Source organism: Filicampus tigris, chromosome 7 (genome assembly GCF_054856515.1).
Source record: "Filicampus tigris isolate MCC_2025a chromosome 7, RoL_Ftig_1.0, whole genome shotgun sequence".
NCBI classification, from domain to species: Eukaryota; Metazoa; Chordata; class Actinopteri; order Syngnathiformes; family Syngnathidae; genus Filicampus; species Filicampus tigris.
The window spans coordinates 2,353,081-2,368,072 of record NC_141223.1 but is presented as its reverse complement, the minus strand read 5'-3'; the positions used below and the strand labels follow the sequence as shown (position 1 = coordinate 2,368,072).

General features: G+C 44.1%; 3 protein-coding genes across 7 annotated transcripts in view; 1 reads left to right on the top strand and 2 right to left on the bottom strand.

Annotated features, from left to right (window-relative positions):
• Positions 1-454, top strand: part of siae (sialic acid acetylesterase) — a 93,369-nt gene extending 92,915 nt beyond the window's left edge. For both annotated transcript variants that reach the window (XM_086035866.1, XM_086035865.1), the window contains one exon: positions 132-454. In XM_086035866.1, the coding sequence (XP_085891992.1) occupies positions 132-431 (300 nt within the window). In that variant the 3' untranslated portion in view covers positions 432-454. The remainder of the gene's footprint in view (positions 1-131) is intronic.
• A 250-nt stretch (positions 455-704) lies between these two features.
• Positions 705-7,505, bottom strand: tbrg1 (transforming growth factor beta regulator 1). 4 transcript variants are annotated; one of them, XM_086035860.1, is made up of 15 exons: positions 7,198-7,505; positions 6,941-7,059; positions 6,711-6,768; positions 6,535-6,617; positions 6,377-6,413; positions 6,065-6,127; positions 5,492-5,740; positions 4,215-4,285; positions 3,828-4,060; positions 3,053-3,189; positions 2,831-2,977; positions 2,616-2,713; positions 1,930-2,040; positions 1,686-1,825; positions 705-1,013 (listed from the first exon to the last, which is right to left on the bottom strand). In XM_086035860.1, exons 2-15 carry the CDS (start codon positions 7,057-7,059, stop codon positions 934-936), a joined length of 1,626 nt encoding a protein of 541 aa, XP_085891986.1. In that variant the 5' UTR covers positions 7,198-7,505; the 3' UTR covers positions 705-933. The 4 variants fall into 4 exon arrangements, with proteins under 4 accessions (XP_085891986.1, XP_085891988.1, XP_085891989.1 ...); XM_086035862.1 differs by having other exon boundaries at positions 705-1,008; XM_086035863.1 differs by lacking the exon at positions 6,065-6,127.
• A 1,206-nt stretch (positions 7,506-8,711) lies between these two features.
• Positions 8,712-14,224, bottom strand: LOC147144386 (collagenase 3-like). The gene is made up of 11 exons (XM_086035875.1): positions 14,013-14,224; positions 13,728-13,844; positions 13,462-13,589; positions 11,365-11,513; positions 11,165-11,290; positions 10,920-11,081; positions 10,628-10,811; positions 10,407-10,537; positions 10,176-10,341; positions 9,028-9,131; positions 8,712-8,887 (listed from the first exon to the last, which is right to left on the bottom strand). The coding sequence occupies exons 1-11, from the start codon at positions 14,127-14,129 to the stop codon at positions 8,784-8,786; spliced, it is 1,488 nt and encodes a 495-aa protein (XP_085892001.1). The 5' UTR covers positions 14,130-14,224; the 3' UTR covers positions 8,712-8,783.
• Between the last annotated feature and the right edge of the window lie 768 nt (positions 14,225-14,992).

Below are 14,992 nucleotides of genomic sequence, written 5' to 3'. Positions count from 1 at the left end.
AATATTTTTTCCCGTGAGTGTATAGTATTTTACCTTGCCCTGAGCTCTTGTGTCCGTAAATTGATAAATTGTCTCAATCAAGCCATTTATCGCTAAAATATTCTTTCTTTTTTTTTTTCCTCACCCGCAAGATCTGCTGCTCACAGTCACGGGTTCCATGTGGGTCCAAGTCCATTTGGGTGTCAGCTCCCATCATCCAGTGGGCTCCCACCACCATCCAGGTATTAGCCAGCGTCTGCAATGCGACGAGTAAAGCGGCAGCTCTGCGATACGCGTGGAAAGACTGGCCGTGCGATTTTAAAGCGTGTCCTGTTTACGGCGCCAACACCGCCCTACCTGCGCCCCCTTTCATCGTCAATCGCTATCGAGCTCATGGCGCGAGCGTCACAACCGCTAACAACTATTCTATCTGGAAAGATGTTTTTATATAAATAAAAATGTGTGTATCGTTCAACAGTTGCATTTTACAGAAAAAGAATTGTACTCAAGGGTCAAAGAAAGCTATTAGAACAGTCTTTGAATAGAAATATTTGTCTTTTTTTTTTCCCCCACGTTAATTCCAAAATTTTACTCAATATTGGTAAAACAATAGGATTAATCGCGATTAATCATGGAAGATTTTGCGATTAATTAGTTTTTAAAAATTCAATCGCTTTACAGCACTAACCGCTGTCAATAAGAATAATTATTATCCCAGGACTGCATGAATGCCACATGGTTTTATTTCAATGAAAGCTTGACCACACAAATCACTGCTTCTCGTTTGCAGAAATTGAACAAATACAAAAGTCCATTTGAATTGAGCTCCTATTTGGGAACAACGCAGGAAACACGCGGTCGACGTTTGTGGGCCCGGCTAACAGATGATGAGTTTTGCCGTCCTTGTCCCGTCAACTGTTGCGACCTCGGAGGCCTTTCAGGCGCAAGGAAACGTCAGGAGCTGAAGTAGGAAGTGGACGGCTTGGCGGCTGTGGCGGTCAGGTGCGAGGCGCTAGAACACTGCAGTGTCTGTGCTAAAAGAAAGAGACCACACGATGAAATATTCAGAGCGCTTTTGAGACCTACGTTCTTTCCTCGTCTAATCAGGGCACCGACTAGAAACTCAGAGATGAAGTCAACACGCATTCCGGCAACAATCGTTTGTCCTTATTCACTTTTAGTTAGAAGCGAAGACAATAACTTTTGTCTCTTTAGAGTACATACATTCTGGACACTGGCCTAAAAAAAAAAAAAAAAAAAAAAAACGTATTTTCCGTACTATATTTTGAACCAGGCGGCTTCTATAAATAAAGGTGCGGCTATTCTGTGGCTTTTTCTTCCAGCGCTAGGGGGCGGTCTGACCGGAATTGCAATACAACACAATTGCCATGAACAGGCTGTGACTGCAGGTGCAGGGGTTGAACAGGCGAGGGCGCTATGCACTAGGTCAGCAATTAGGTGGTATGCGCAAGTATAGGTGGACGTTGCCTGACAAAGTGGAGTGCTAGTGGGCCGTGAAATGAAGAGGAGTACTGTTTATCGTCTTGGTTTTGTTCTGTGAGCAAAGTTGCTGCCGTGTTAAAAGACACTGTTGGGAAAGAATCTGTTTCAGTGCATACATGTTACAGTCACAGTTCAAAATCGTTCTGCAAATGCAGGAAATATCGACGGTTCTTTCTTTTCAAATCAGCATTTGGCAAGCATACCTGAGATTTGCTCCGGCTCGTCGCCAAAGCGCCGGTGCCGCTGATAGGCCTCAAAGTTGATGGAGGCGTTGTCCTCCGACAGGCTGTGAGGATTCTGGCCATCGCCCGGGCGACACACTTCGAAACGTATCCATCGGTAGCTGGGAGGACAAACGAGACGGCAAAACGGAAAGCGGATACGACGTGCCGGACACGTGTGAGAGAATGCAAAAAGCAAAAAAAAAAGTATCGTAGATAAACATACTTGTTACACTTGCGCGCTCCGGGACAACTCTGGATGAGATTCTGGACGGCGGGGTGAGAGAAGCCAAAGAAGTCGGCTCCGGATGGCACGATTGGGGCAACAACCTTGGAACTGAGAAGAAAAAAAAACAGTCAAAGCCCATTTGGAGTAGAACTAAAATTTATAGGAAGAAAGCCATATCTCGTGAGACTTCAGCTCAGGGAGCATCTAAACTAGGGATAGACGATTATCGGACGGGTTCGATTATCGGCGGCGATATTCGGCGTTTTGACGAATATCGGCATCCGCCTTTTTTTAAAAATCTGTTGCCCGATAAATCAATTCAAAACTGTTGGAATAAAAACAAAAAATGTGAAAGCTTAACATTTCGGACAAAAATATTGTCAAATTGTAGTAATAATAATAAAATAAAAATCACCATTATGCAAATCTGAAAAATTGTTCATTAAACATATGCTTGAAGACGTTACAACAAAGTTCAGAGGTTTTCTTTTGTTTTGTTTTTGTGACTGCCAATAATTTCCTTTCACTGAAAATGAATATCGGCTCCAAATATCGATTATTGGCCACCTTGACTACTAATAATCGGCCCTGGAAAAAAACATTGGTCTCTCTCTAACCTACACTAAAGCAAGTCCACGTTTCTTTTGTCTGTTCTTAGTTGTGACGATTGATCAGTTTGGTACCTGGCGGCCGCGATGGCGTTGAGCAAGTTGGAATGGCACGTCAGGGCGGAAGAGGCCACGATGGCATTCTGGGGATCGTCTTCGGGCACAATCTCAAACTAAGCCAAAGCAAACGGGAAGGGAAAATGATCACGTTTAAACTTGACCTTGAGAGCATATCCCCTGCAACGGACTTAGTTAGCACATGCTCAAAACGCGTCATGCGTGATGATTACCTGCGGTCCGCTTCCTCCGTCTTTGATTTGGCAGGTGTAGAGGCATTGCAGCTCGGGGTTTTTCATGCCGGCAAAGACCCGCGTGCTGCAAAAGCCCACCGGGTAGATGGCACATTCGTCGTGGAAAAACATTCGGTCCGTGATGATCTGCGGAGAGGTCGGCAAAGGTTTGCGTCCGCCGAGGCGCCGCCGGCGCTGCGTCTTTTGTGTGACTTGACTGACCTCGCCCAAGCTGTAGAGCGTCAGGCCCCCCAGCACGATGGGGAAGACGGGGCGGCCGCAGGAGTCGAGCGGGATGGGCTGCACCAGCTTGCGGGATCCGTCAGCCAGTTTTCTCTTCTTTGTCATTTTCTTTGGAACTACAAATCATTGAAATATTACAATTGGAGACGGGCCGATATGACTTTTTCAGGGCCGATAATCGATATTTGGAGCCGATATTCATTTTCAGCAAAAAGGAAAATATTTGCAAAAAAAAAAAAATCTAAAAAAAAATGAAAGCTCTTAACGTTGTTTGAACGTATTCAAGCATGTTTTTGAATTTTTTTTTCAAATTTGCATAATGTTGATTTTTTTTTTTTTAATTATAATTATTATACATCTTTGTTGTACAATTCTAACAAACAGTTCAGGGAGCTCCCAGTGTCATCGGCATTTCTTATAAAGTTTTAAAAACTTAAAACAATAGCTCAGTGTATTTTCTACCGTAAATAAAGTTCTCGAAAATTTCATAATGACAGAAATGTTAAAATTTCAGTTTTTTTTGTTTTGATTTCAAACAAAAACAAAAAGTGCAGAGTGTTGCCAGGGCCAGTTAGAATCCCTTATAAAGTGATCTGAAATTTAGATTGATTTCTTTTTTTTTTTCCAAAAGGCCGATACCGATATTCGTCGCCGCCGATAATTGGCCCGGCCGATGGTCGGTCTACCCCTGTTTAGAATATCAACTTTTTCACAATGTCACGGTCCCCCCCAAGTGCTTGACAAGTGCACTCACGCTCATCCTTTCCGTTCTCCCGGCCTCGCTCTTTTCGTTCCTTCTTGGGTTTTTTAAGCTGCCCCTCGTCCACCGCCGGCGCCACAGATGTGAGGATGTGCGTCCCGCACAGGCCGGGGGGTCCTCCAGCGCCGCAGCTCGTCGCGGCAGCCGCCACGGCGGGATGAGTGGTCGAGCTGGGCGTGGCCAGGAGGTCGCCCTCCGACAGAGACTGGTAGTGCAACAGCAACAATCTGGACATTCCGAAAAATTCCCATGCCATGTGAACACATTTTCAAGCCGACCATAGATCAAAAATACGACTATCGAGCCATTCAAACAATGATAACTTTCAGAAGAAAATGTGACTTTAAGGGATTAGATCGATCAAGCTGTGTATTTACTTACTGGCGCTCTTCCTTTGCTCTTAAAAACTTCTCTTCTAAATGGGCAACTTCGTCATGCAAAGCCGCGTTTTCCTGCACGCGGATGACAAATGTCACAGACAAGAAAAGGTTCTTGACAGTAGAACCTCAGTTAAAAGTTGGGCCATCCTGAATTTCAGTGGAATTGCTGGATAAAATATTGAGCTGCTCACCTGCACTTCCAATTTTTTTTTATTGCGGCAAGACGAGGGGACGTGAAAATGAGGGACCGAACCCTCGGTGTGAGCATTTTGATATTAGCCGATGAAATGCCTGCCAGTCGCCGAGCTCCTGAGCTATTTTCGAGGATTTTGAACACAGAATATTGTGTTTTATGGCTAGAGCTACCAATAGAAAGATACGACTATCTTCTTTCATCGGGAAAAAAAGGTTGTTTCAAGCATTTGTCATTCTTTAGTAATCCGCAGTAGAACATGGGCAAATTTCACTGAAAATCTTGTTTCTTAGAAAAAAAAAAACGGTGAAATTGAGGGTTTTGTGAAAAGACTTCAATTAAAACTTTGACACCGATATTTGTTGCTTTTATCACACCTCAGATATATAAACAGTACAGTAAAAAAATTGGAATCTCACGATTTGCACTAAAGTCACCCGGAAAGGCCGTTAGTAGCTTCTTCCTGTTTCTTTTTCTAGCCACAAAACAGTACTGGCTATGGTCTGATAAACAACACTGATGACATCTGCTGGCGAATGCACGTCATTGCAATGCTTCCCAGGCCTGAAACTTTGTGATTAATTGCATTCGACCCTTGAGCATAAAAAAAAATGCATTTCTCAAGTTAACCTGTGGATGGCGCTATTCGATTGGTTTATAAAAATTTTTTTTTTAAAACACGAGTTAGCACGAGGTAGGCATCAAATGAGTGAAAGCGTTTGTGGAATATGAGTTGGGAAGTAAAATCCACACGTTTTTATCCATCTCGGGGGGGGGCGGCCATTTTGTCACTTGCTGTCGACTGAAAATGACGGTTGCTCGGGGCTCGGGTAATAACCGATCATGGCTCAGCTTCAGAAAACAGGTGAGCTGTGAATCAGAATATCGAGTTTCAACTAGTGGGGCTGTATAGTACATGATTGTAAAGAAAATTGTGGGTTTAACTTCCGCTTTAAGAGTATTTTAACTTTTTTATTTTTTTAATTGCCTATACAGTGAATAAAGGTTTAATTTGAAAGGTTCAACTGTATTTTGTCCAAGTCCGACAATGAAAGCAATTCTCCTGAAGACCTTTGCCTACTCACAAATATCATGGCACGCGCTGCTTTGCGTAGTCGAAGGTACTTCAGCCGGTACTTTTCGTTCATTTTTTTCCGTGCTCCTCTCCTCATCTTGGCTTTGTTCTCCGAGGGGACGGCAGGCGACGGGAAGGGGGCGGCGGCGGGGGCGGCGGCGCCGCCGGATCCCGTAGCGGAGACGATGTTCTGCTGCGGTGTGCCGAGGAAGGCCTGAGCGGTGAAGGCCTTCAGAGCCTGCTGCCGCTCGGCATCTGTCTGAGGGAAAAGACAATGAACACCGGGAGATCCCACAACCCCCAAGAGAATGGATCAAAACAAAAACCATCGAGGAAATGGCGAAATGATAACCGATGCCATGCGCAACGCACAAAAAGAATGGGACACAAAATGATTTCGACTGGGGATCTGAGCTGTGAGTACGCGTCAATGTTTACAAAATCCCACTCCAAACAAGCACCGACGGGCTCTTCAACAGTCGAACAACGTGGCTCAAAGCATTGAAATCATTCAATCCTTGCAATTATTCTACGACATTTGAACGCAGTGCGACTATTGCGTTACTGCCCCCGTTCAACTCACCAGCAATGCAAAGACTCCATTTCTGTTTTCAATCCTCTTGAATCTCCTGCTGCCTTTTTGTGTCTGAAACATAACGTGAGACTGAGGCAGACGCGTCCGGGCTGGAGGATGCCGCATCGTGGCGGTCAGTTTACTAAGAACTTGCTCGTGCAGCTCAACACGAGGTTGCCTGCACCTTCGTTATCTGCCCCAGTTCGGGTGAGCGTGGTGATGTGAGAGGATGGAAGCAAGACTAAATTAACTCAAAATGAAGTGTGCGTAGCATCGACTGAACAGAACGGGTGAATGTACAAAGTGTGAGGTCCCGCTTACCTCGCGGTACATGACAGCTTCCAGACTTGACTTTGCGCTGCAAACAGAGCAAAGTGATTATACGCAGTTTATACAACAACCTTGATTTTATTCAAGCTTGGCTATTTATTGCTTCTTATCGGGCGATAAGATGAAGCAACTGTAGTAAATGGCCATACTTGGACTGAACAAGTCCCCGGTCGATGATCCTCTGCTTAATCTCCTTTATGTGCATGGGATGTCCAGCTTCCTCCAAAACAATCTACATGTCGTCCGCAAAATAAAATAAATAGTCAACGTTTTCTGACCTTAGTCTGTTCACAATAGTAAAACGGGGTGATGGAAAAGCACAAACCTGAGCAGCATCGAGCCAGGTGAGGTTTGGCTTCTCTGCGATTTCACTGGGTGGCTCACTGTAAACGCTCATTCAATTAATAGAAAACAAATGTCCCTCAAAGAAAACTGAACCTTAATTCAACATCATGACCGTACAGGTGTACCTAATGTTGTGACCCGTGGGTGTATATCAACAAGCAGTGGTGCGAGTGTCATCCTGTCCCCTTTATCGCAAAGACGACAACAAACCTTTCGAGTGTGTCAGCCGTCCCAGACAGACCAGCAATGCTATCCAGAGATGGAAAAAGAGAATAGCTGCCCTGCCCGTCAGCCTCCATCTCCGATTCAAAAGTGTTGAGTGACTCCATCTTTGTGAGCAAGAAAACGAAGAACGTTTAAATAAGTCATCAGAGTTTACAATCACACAGAAAATTCTCCTCTGAGCTGAACGTCACCGCGGAAACTGTCATTGATTTTAGGCATGATAGGAAGAGAAAAGGACTCACCTCTGTAACAGTTGACTAAGAGTTTATTTTTGTACTGCGCGTTCAGGATCGTTCGTGTTTAGCGCCGTTGTTTACGTACAGATAAGCTAAAGGCTAACGTTAGCAAGCGGCTGAGAGTAGCAAACTCTTGCACCAAAAACTGGTGTAGAAAACGTCTGCGAGCGGAGTTTGAGCAAAAAATTACATGATTGCTCAGTGTAATTTGTTGCCGATAATCCTTCTTTTTTCCCCCGTTTATCAGTTGTTGCAAAGAAATTTCACGACGTTTCCGCCTCCCCTCTTCTTCTACTTTCGAAATTAAACTGTTATAACAGACGCGAGAATCACTACCGCCATCTTCAGCGTTACAACGTCAACTACATTTAGTTGTTTTAGATGACATTTTGTTTGGTGGTGCGCCATCAAATTTTGCTTGTGTAAAATGGGTGCCTCTGCCCAATAAAGGTTAGGAAACACAATGCACTATATTGGGCCAGCCGGCTCGAGCTTTGTGCAGTTGATGGAGCCCGTAAGATATAATTCTGTGATTTGATTTATAGAAAGAAGCGATGTGTCTATTGATTTCCTTTTGCATTAGATGTTGAATTATAAAGCGTCTTCATGGATACTGTAAGAATAACACCCTGTGTTGTCATCACAAAATGGCTTATAGTTTGTGGTGCTCAGATTTTCCTAAGAACAAAATGTGATTGCATTATTAAAACACAATCTATTTAAGGCTGCGTTTGCAAATGAAAAAGTAATTATTATTTTTTTGACAGACAGCTTCTGACCTTCATTTATGGCTCATTAATTTTCTGAGCCAGAGGAAAATTAAATTTTCATCCACAATCAAATGTGGGTGATGCGGCCATATTTTGAAGGCCGCTCATTATGGTAGGAAATTGTGCTTTCCATGTTGAATGTGGACTGGCTGTGCATCTCTTTCTGTCATCAAATGTAAGTATATCAAATTCCAAGTGCACATTTTTTGCGCATTCGTTTTTGCACAATGTTGTGGTGCTTTCGTGGTCACTTTCATGTGCAATGAACAATGCAGATTACAGGGGATTTTTTTACAACTAACTGGGGCATAAAAAAAAACATGTTGACATCTCTGTGGTGTGCCTTTTGGGTATTTTTGGGCATCATATCAGATGTTAATGATGTGTTGTACTATGTCACTTACGTACTAGTTCATCTGATTTCTTGTTTGGCTGTCAGTGCCAATTTTCTAATTCTAAAAATGCAGAATACTGGCAAAAGATGGAGTTCATGCAAGCTTGCATCATGTCACAAAATAACTCCAAGTAATTATTTTTTTAAAGATTCTTAACTATACATTTCCCATCTTTTGTGTGTTCAGAGGAAACCCCCTCATTTAGGTTTTTACATTAAAAAGGCTGTTAATTTTCAAGTTCATAAAATAAAAAAATAAAAAAAAAATAAAAAAAAGTAGAATAGCTTTGCTTCCAGAACTTGACATGTAACATTGTGGTGCTGTGTCCTGTTATTAGAAAAAGCAGAAGCGGCCATTGAGAAGGAGATCATTTATTGCGCAGTTTTCTAACAGCAAGAAAAAAAAAGTATACGCAGTGCTCTTACTCTTAGTAACAATTGAGCCAGCCGTAGTTTAGCAGCACTCGCACCACTGTCCGATACGACGGGTTGTATTCCATCTGCCTCGGGCCGGCTGAGAAATAAAGGTACCCTAAGAGAGAGAAGAATCACTTTTACGCAACATACTGTATATTTGTCCATACATCACTTTTAAACCAAAAGTAATCATGTTTTCAAGGCAAGGCGCGGTCAACCCCTGACTGGATCAAAACATGTTTTCGTGTTCCTCACCATAATTCTCAAAAACGGCATCAACTTTGGAACCCACGCCAGGAAAGTCACCGGCGATGGATCGTGGGTATCCAAAATCCATTTGGTTCCTGGCCTCATCGTAGCTGCGGGAGAGCAGAGAGACAGTGTCAGAACGCCTTTGAAACAAGAAACGCTAGTGTCCGAAACGATCAAGAAGTTGCAAACTAACAGCACAAGCGCTTTCTGCTCATCTACTTTCAAAATCTCTTGGACAGAGCTAATGAAAGAAAGATGTTTCTCATGTTCTATGCTAAGATATCGTTTTTCTATTCTAATCTCATTCTTTTGGTCCAGTCTGTGTAAGGCGTCCACTTAGTAAGTGTCGGCGCATGAGTTGCGGTCGACAGAGCGGATAGACCGATTATCGGCGATTTGATGAATATCGGCATGGGCCTTTTTTAAAAATCTGATGGCTGATAATAAATCAATTTAAAGCTTTGTTGGAATCAAAACAAAGGTATGTGAAAGTTTACCTTTTCTATCAAATTTTGGAGGACTTCATTTTCTGTACAAATATATACGGAGCTGTTTTTTAAGTTTTCATTTAAGCTTTCTAAAACATGCTGACAATCCTGGGCGCTCCCTGAGCTTTTTGTTTGAAAAAAAAAATTATAAAAATGTATAGTATTAATAAAACACAAAAACAATGCTTAAAGACGTTTCAATAAATTAAAGTGTTTTAGTCTTTTTTCTTTTTTTTTTTAGATTGTGCCGCCAACCTTTTTCCTTTTTACTGAAAATGAATATCGGCTCCAAATATCGGTCATCGGCCTACTAATAATCTGTATCGGTATCGTCCCTGAAAAAAAAAAACCACACCGGTCTATCTCTAGTCGACAGCAGCTCCTGCATGAGTGTTCTCGTTGTGTTTGTGTTTTCCTTTGCGTACAAGAAACAGCTGACGAGTCAATCGGCAACTGTGGCTCTCCTGTCCCATATTTGAGGGCAATACAAGAAGTGAAGTGTATACTGTACTGTCAAACTAAAAACTCGCTATAAACCACCCCCCAAAAAAAAAAAAAAAAATCAATATACGTATAACGTACATATAATCTACAAAATGATTTGAAATCCAAATCAAAAGTTCCCCGGCAAGGAAAGGATTGTGTTGAGCAACTTTCCCTCACCTCCAATACTGTCTGTTGGCGAAAAGCAGCGTTTTTCCAGTCGTTGCCACGTAAACGGCTGCATCCACCTTCGTGACAGTGGCGGGCAGGCCCAGGGTAGTCAGCGACTTTGGATAGCCTGCTAGCAGTGTCTTTGCATAGGCCCTTATGCCCCAAAACTGATTACCTGGAGAGAAAGGGGCGGTAGATATTCACATCGTCACAATGCAAGCACACTTGCCTGACCTTTACCTTCAAAGAGATAAAATGCATCTTTGTTTGGGACTTCATATGCAGCATCAACCGTGTTGATCCGTGACCATTTTGTGCTCACTTTAGTAAAACGGATTTCTTGGAATGTGGTACTCTTCCTCCAGTAGTATCTGGGGAGGTATATAAGAACATTGATGAAGTACTCTGATCCGATACGAACGGAATGGGGGTGAGAAATAAACAAAAAAAACACAAGGTACCCGTTTTTGAAGAAGAACAAGTCTCCCCTGATGGATGCGGCGGCATCAAAAACCAAATCGTTGCTGCACTGCTCATCACGTGGGTTTGGGAGAGGGTCTTCTGGGTCTTCCGTTGGATCCTCAGGCTCTGGTTCAGGGGGTGGATTGGGTTTGGGGGCTTTTGTGGGCTCTTGTGTGCGGCTACCTGAGGGTTGGAGAGCAATCCAAACGTCTAGCGACTGAAGCGCAGGCCTTCCCGGTAGTGCACAATAAATCTAAAATGTGAGGTGAGGTTAAATTGTCTTGAGCTCACCATAGAGCGCTTGAACCCCTCGCCTGTCGTCATCCGGCAGCCTGTAGCCGTTTGTGTTGACGTACCGGTAAGTGGGGAACATCAGTGCACGCCTGTCCCTGGAATGGTCCAATCCCAAAGCGTGGCCGAACTCGTGTGCGGCCACCAGCAGCAGATTCACACCTGAACCCAACGAGGACAAGTCAGGCGACGAGAAGTTAGCCGAGTCCAAGGCGTACGATGACTCCGTTTTTGCCACTTGGCACCTCTTTGACTTAGCGTCCATTGTTCATCGTCATCAAAGTGCGTGTCCCCTCCCTGCTGCCTCCCGGGAGAGTTAGCGTGAGCTAAGACTCCACCGGCTCCGTCAAAAGGATAAAAGTCCCCGTGATCTACGGAAAAACGGAGAGGACTACAAAAGCACGTGTCAATGTGTGTGGGTACCCTTTCTTGCGTCCGGACTTACATCCACCCTTAAAGAGGATCATGATGTCCGCAGTACCGCTGTAGATCTGCTTGAAGTCCAGTGGGATGACGTCACTGTAGAGCTGGAAGGCTTGACCAATGGTCTCATCCACCTGTCTCTGGCTCAGATCTGGAGTGTACTGAGTGATCCTGTTCGAATCACGTGGAAACGCAACAAACAAATAGGTCGGAGGAGGAGGATTGTTTTATTTTGTCACATGTACAACATGCATCAAATTCGTTCTCTGCATTTGAACCATCCCCAATGACAGAGGTGGGCATACGGTCCGGTCTGTCAGTCCGTCAGAGACGGCAAATGACGGGACACCTTATAAAAATGACGGAAGTGGGTTTTCATCCATCGGCGAAACTAACTACGGCCGTTAGTGACGGACGCCCGTTTTGCTGATGATTAACAAATGACGGGACACCTTATAAAAACGACGGAAGTGGGTTTCCATCCATCGGTGTAATCGTCACTAACCACGTCCGTTAGTGACGGACGCCCGTTTTTCTGATGATTGACAAATGACGGGACACCTTATAAAAATGACGGAAGTGGGTTTTCATCCATCGGTGTAATCGTCACTAACCACGTCCGTTAGTGACGGACGCCCGTTTTTCTGATGATTGACAAATGACGGGACACCTTATAAAAATGACGGAAGTGGGTTTTCATCCATCGGTGAAACTAACTACGGCCGTTAGTGACGGACGCCCGTTTTGCTGACGATTAACAAATGACGGGCCACCTTATAAAAATGACGGAAGTGGGTTTTCATCCATCGGTGTAATCGTCACTAACCACGTCCGTTAGTGACGGACGCCCGTTTTTCTGATGATTGACAAATGACGGGACACCTTATAAAAATGACGGAAGTGGGTTTTCATCCATCGGTGAAACTAACTACGGCCGTTAGTGACGGACGCCCGTTTTGCTGACGATTAACAAATGACGGGCCACCTTATAAAAATGACGGAAGTGGGTTTTCATCCATCGGTGTAATCGTCACTAACCACGTCCGTTAGTGACGGACGCCCGTTTTTCTGATGATTGACAAATGACGGGACACCTTATAAAAATGACGGAAGTGGGTTTTCATCCGTCAATGTAATCGTCACTAAACACATCCGTGAGTGATAGACGCCTGAAGTTTTGCTGACGATTAACAAACGACGGGACACCTTATAAAAATGACGGAAGTGGGTTTTCATCCATCGGTGTAATCATCACTAACCACGTCCGTTAGTGACGGACGCCCGTTTTTCTGATGATTGACAAATGACGGGACACCTTATAAAAATGACGGAAATGGGTTTCCATCCATCAGTGTAATCGTCACTAACTACGTCCGTGAGTGATAGACGCCCGTTTTGCTGACGATTAACAAATGACGGGCCACCTTATAAAAATGACGGAAGTGGGTTTTCATCCATCAGTGTATGCATCACTAACCCGTTTTTCCGCTGTTTTTGTGAGGGACCGAGTGACCGACCAACGGACGTCTTACGGACTAACTGACGGCTTGCCTGACGGACTGATGATTACAATTCAGTTTGTCACGGAAAATGACGGACTGGCGCATGACGGACGGGTACCCTGGCCGCTGGCGAATGACGGACCGGCAAGATTGAGTAGAATGCCCACCTCTGCCCAATGAGCAACGGGCAACAATTGTGCCAACTTTACATCATCCGCAAGTGGATATCTTCTTGTAGTTCCTTATAAACGTACTTTGCGCACGTCGATCCAGACTCCAGCCAGTCTGTTCATACTTTTGCCATGTGGACCGCGCGCCGCTCCAAAACTAAATTTAAAGGTAATGAGACGAACCGCTTCCATTGGCCGGTAAGCAAGTCAGCGCAACTGTGCCCATCTCCAAAAATCCCAAAAGAAAGAATCCCACCCATACACAGTTACACGGCGCTTTGCGCTAAACTGAAGCTGGGCACGAAAAATGGTGTCAGTACAGTATCTTGGTCAATGAAGCTGCTTGGAAATTAATTAGCCTGTTTTGGGAACGCCACACCACTTTTTCCACATTGCCACTAGCCAAGCTCGGGCTTAGTGTGAATATTAGCCATCATCACGCTTCACCTGTAAGTTATTAGTCTCTTGTTCCATTTGGGTTTCCCAGCAAAGTGTCCGTAGCGGCTGAGGTCCGACACGCCGCACCTGGGAGCTTTCATGACCTCCACCGTCTCCTTGTTCAAGACCCCCGTCACCTGTTAGCCCATATTCACGCATGAAAGGCAAAAGTCTCATTTATGCCCCAACGCAGCAACTTTTCGCCAATGAATACGTTCCAGCAGGATTGTGTCCATGGTGGGTTTTTTTTGGTTTTGTTTTTTTTTTTTTTTTACCTCCAAGCCGAAAAAAGCCTGCATGGATTCCAGATCCTCGCTAAAGTTGCTCCTCATGAGGCTTTTTCTTGTAGCGTTTCTGGTCCCGACATCGATGTAGAACTGAGAGATGTATTGCTAACGCAAAGCAAGACACATTGAAGGCATTTAAGTACAAACATTTGCTTGGTCTTTTTTGCAAGAAATATTCCATGGGGGGGGGATCAGAGTGGAGGAATGTTTTACACAACTTATTTCTAATAACTCCTAGTTTCGGGAGTTTATATCTGCATGGTTGCGTATTACCTCTGCCAGGTGGTTGTCCTCTGGTGAGATGGTCGGGGCGATGGTGGGTGCTGCGTGGCTCACTGCCAAAAACCCCACAGCCAGCAACGGCATCCATAAAGCTGCTCCCAGCATCATGTTTCTCCTCTTACTACTCTCTTTTCCACTAAGCCGATACCCCCAGAGGTTGCCGCGTCCTCGGTGGTGTTCTCGTCAATAACGTGAAGACAACCCCGCAGTGCAGTGGTGGACTCGGGGCCTCCTCCGATTACTCAATAACAAAGAATCAATATGAATTGAGCAATATACTGCCGCTGTGTTCAACTCGACTGGCCTACACGATGCACTCCATCACATTTATTCATCCGAATCAGTAATAAACATACGGCGGACTCTTGCTTGTGAGTGCCGTGAAACAGTTGAAAATTTGGCAAGTTACATTCTAAAAACAGTTGGGTTGAAAATAACACAATTTGGGGTCAAAAATGGGTCAATTTGACCCACGTTCTTGTGTTGTTTTGTACAAAACATCCCAATTTCTCAGGTCGTTTTGCATAAAACTACCATTTTTGGGTTGTTTTCTGCAAAAAAACAACACAGAAAGTTGGGTCAACTTGACCCAAGTAGTGGATCGGTCCATTTTTTTTACGCCAAATTGTCTTATTTGTAACCCAACTGTTTTTAGAGTGATTTGTCACAAAGACCGCTGCCATATTTTTGCTGTGAACAGCGGTCTCTTCACTTTTATTAAAAACAGTTAGGTTAAAAATAACACAATTTGGGGGTCAAAAATAGACCGATTCACGAATTGGGTCAATTTGACCTGCGTTCTTGTGTTGTTTTGTACAAAACATCCCAATTTCTCAGGTTGTTTTGTACAAAACTACCATTTTTCGGTTGTTTTCTGCAAAACAACACAAGGACGTGGGTCAAATTGACCCAATTCGTGGATCGGTCCATTTTCTTAACGCCCAAAATTGTGTTTTTTGTAACCCAACCGT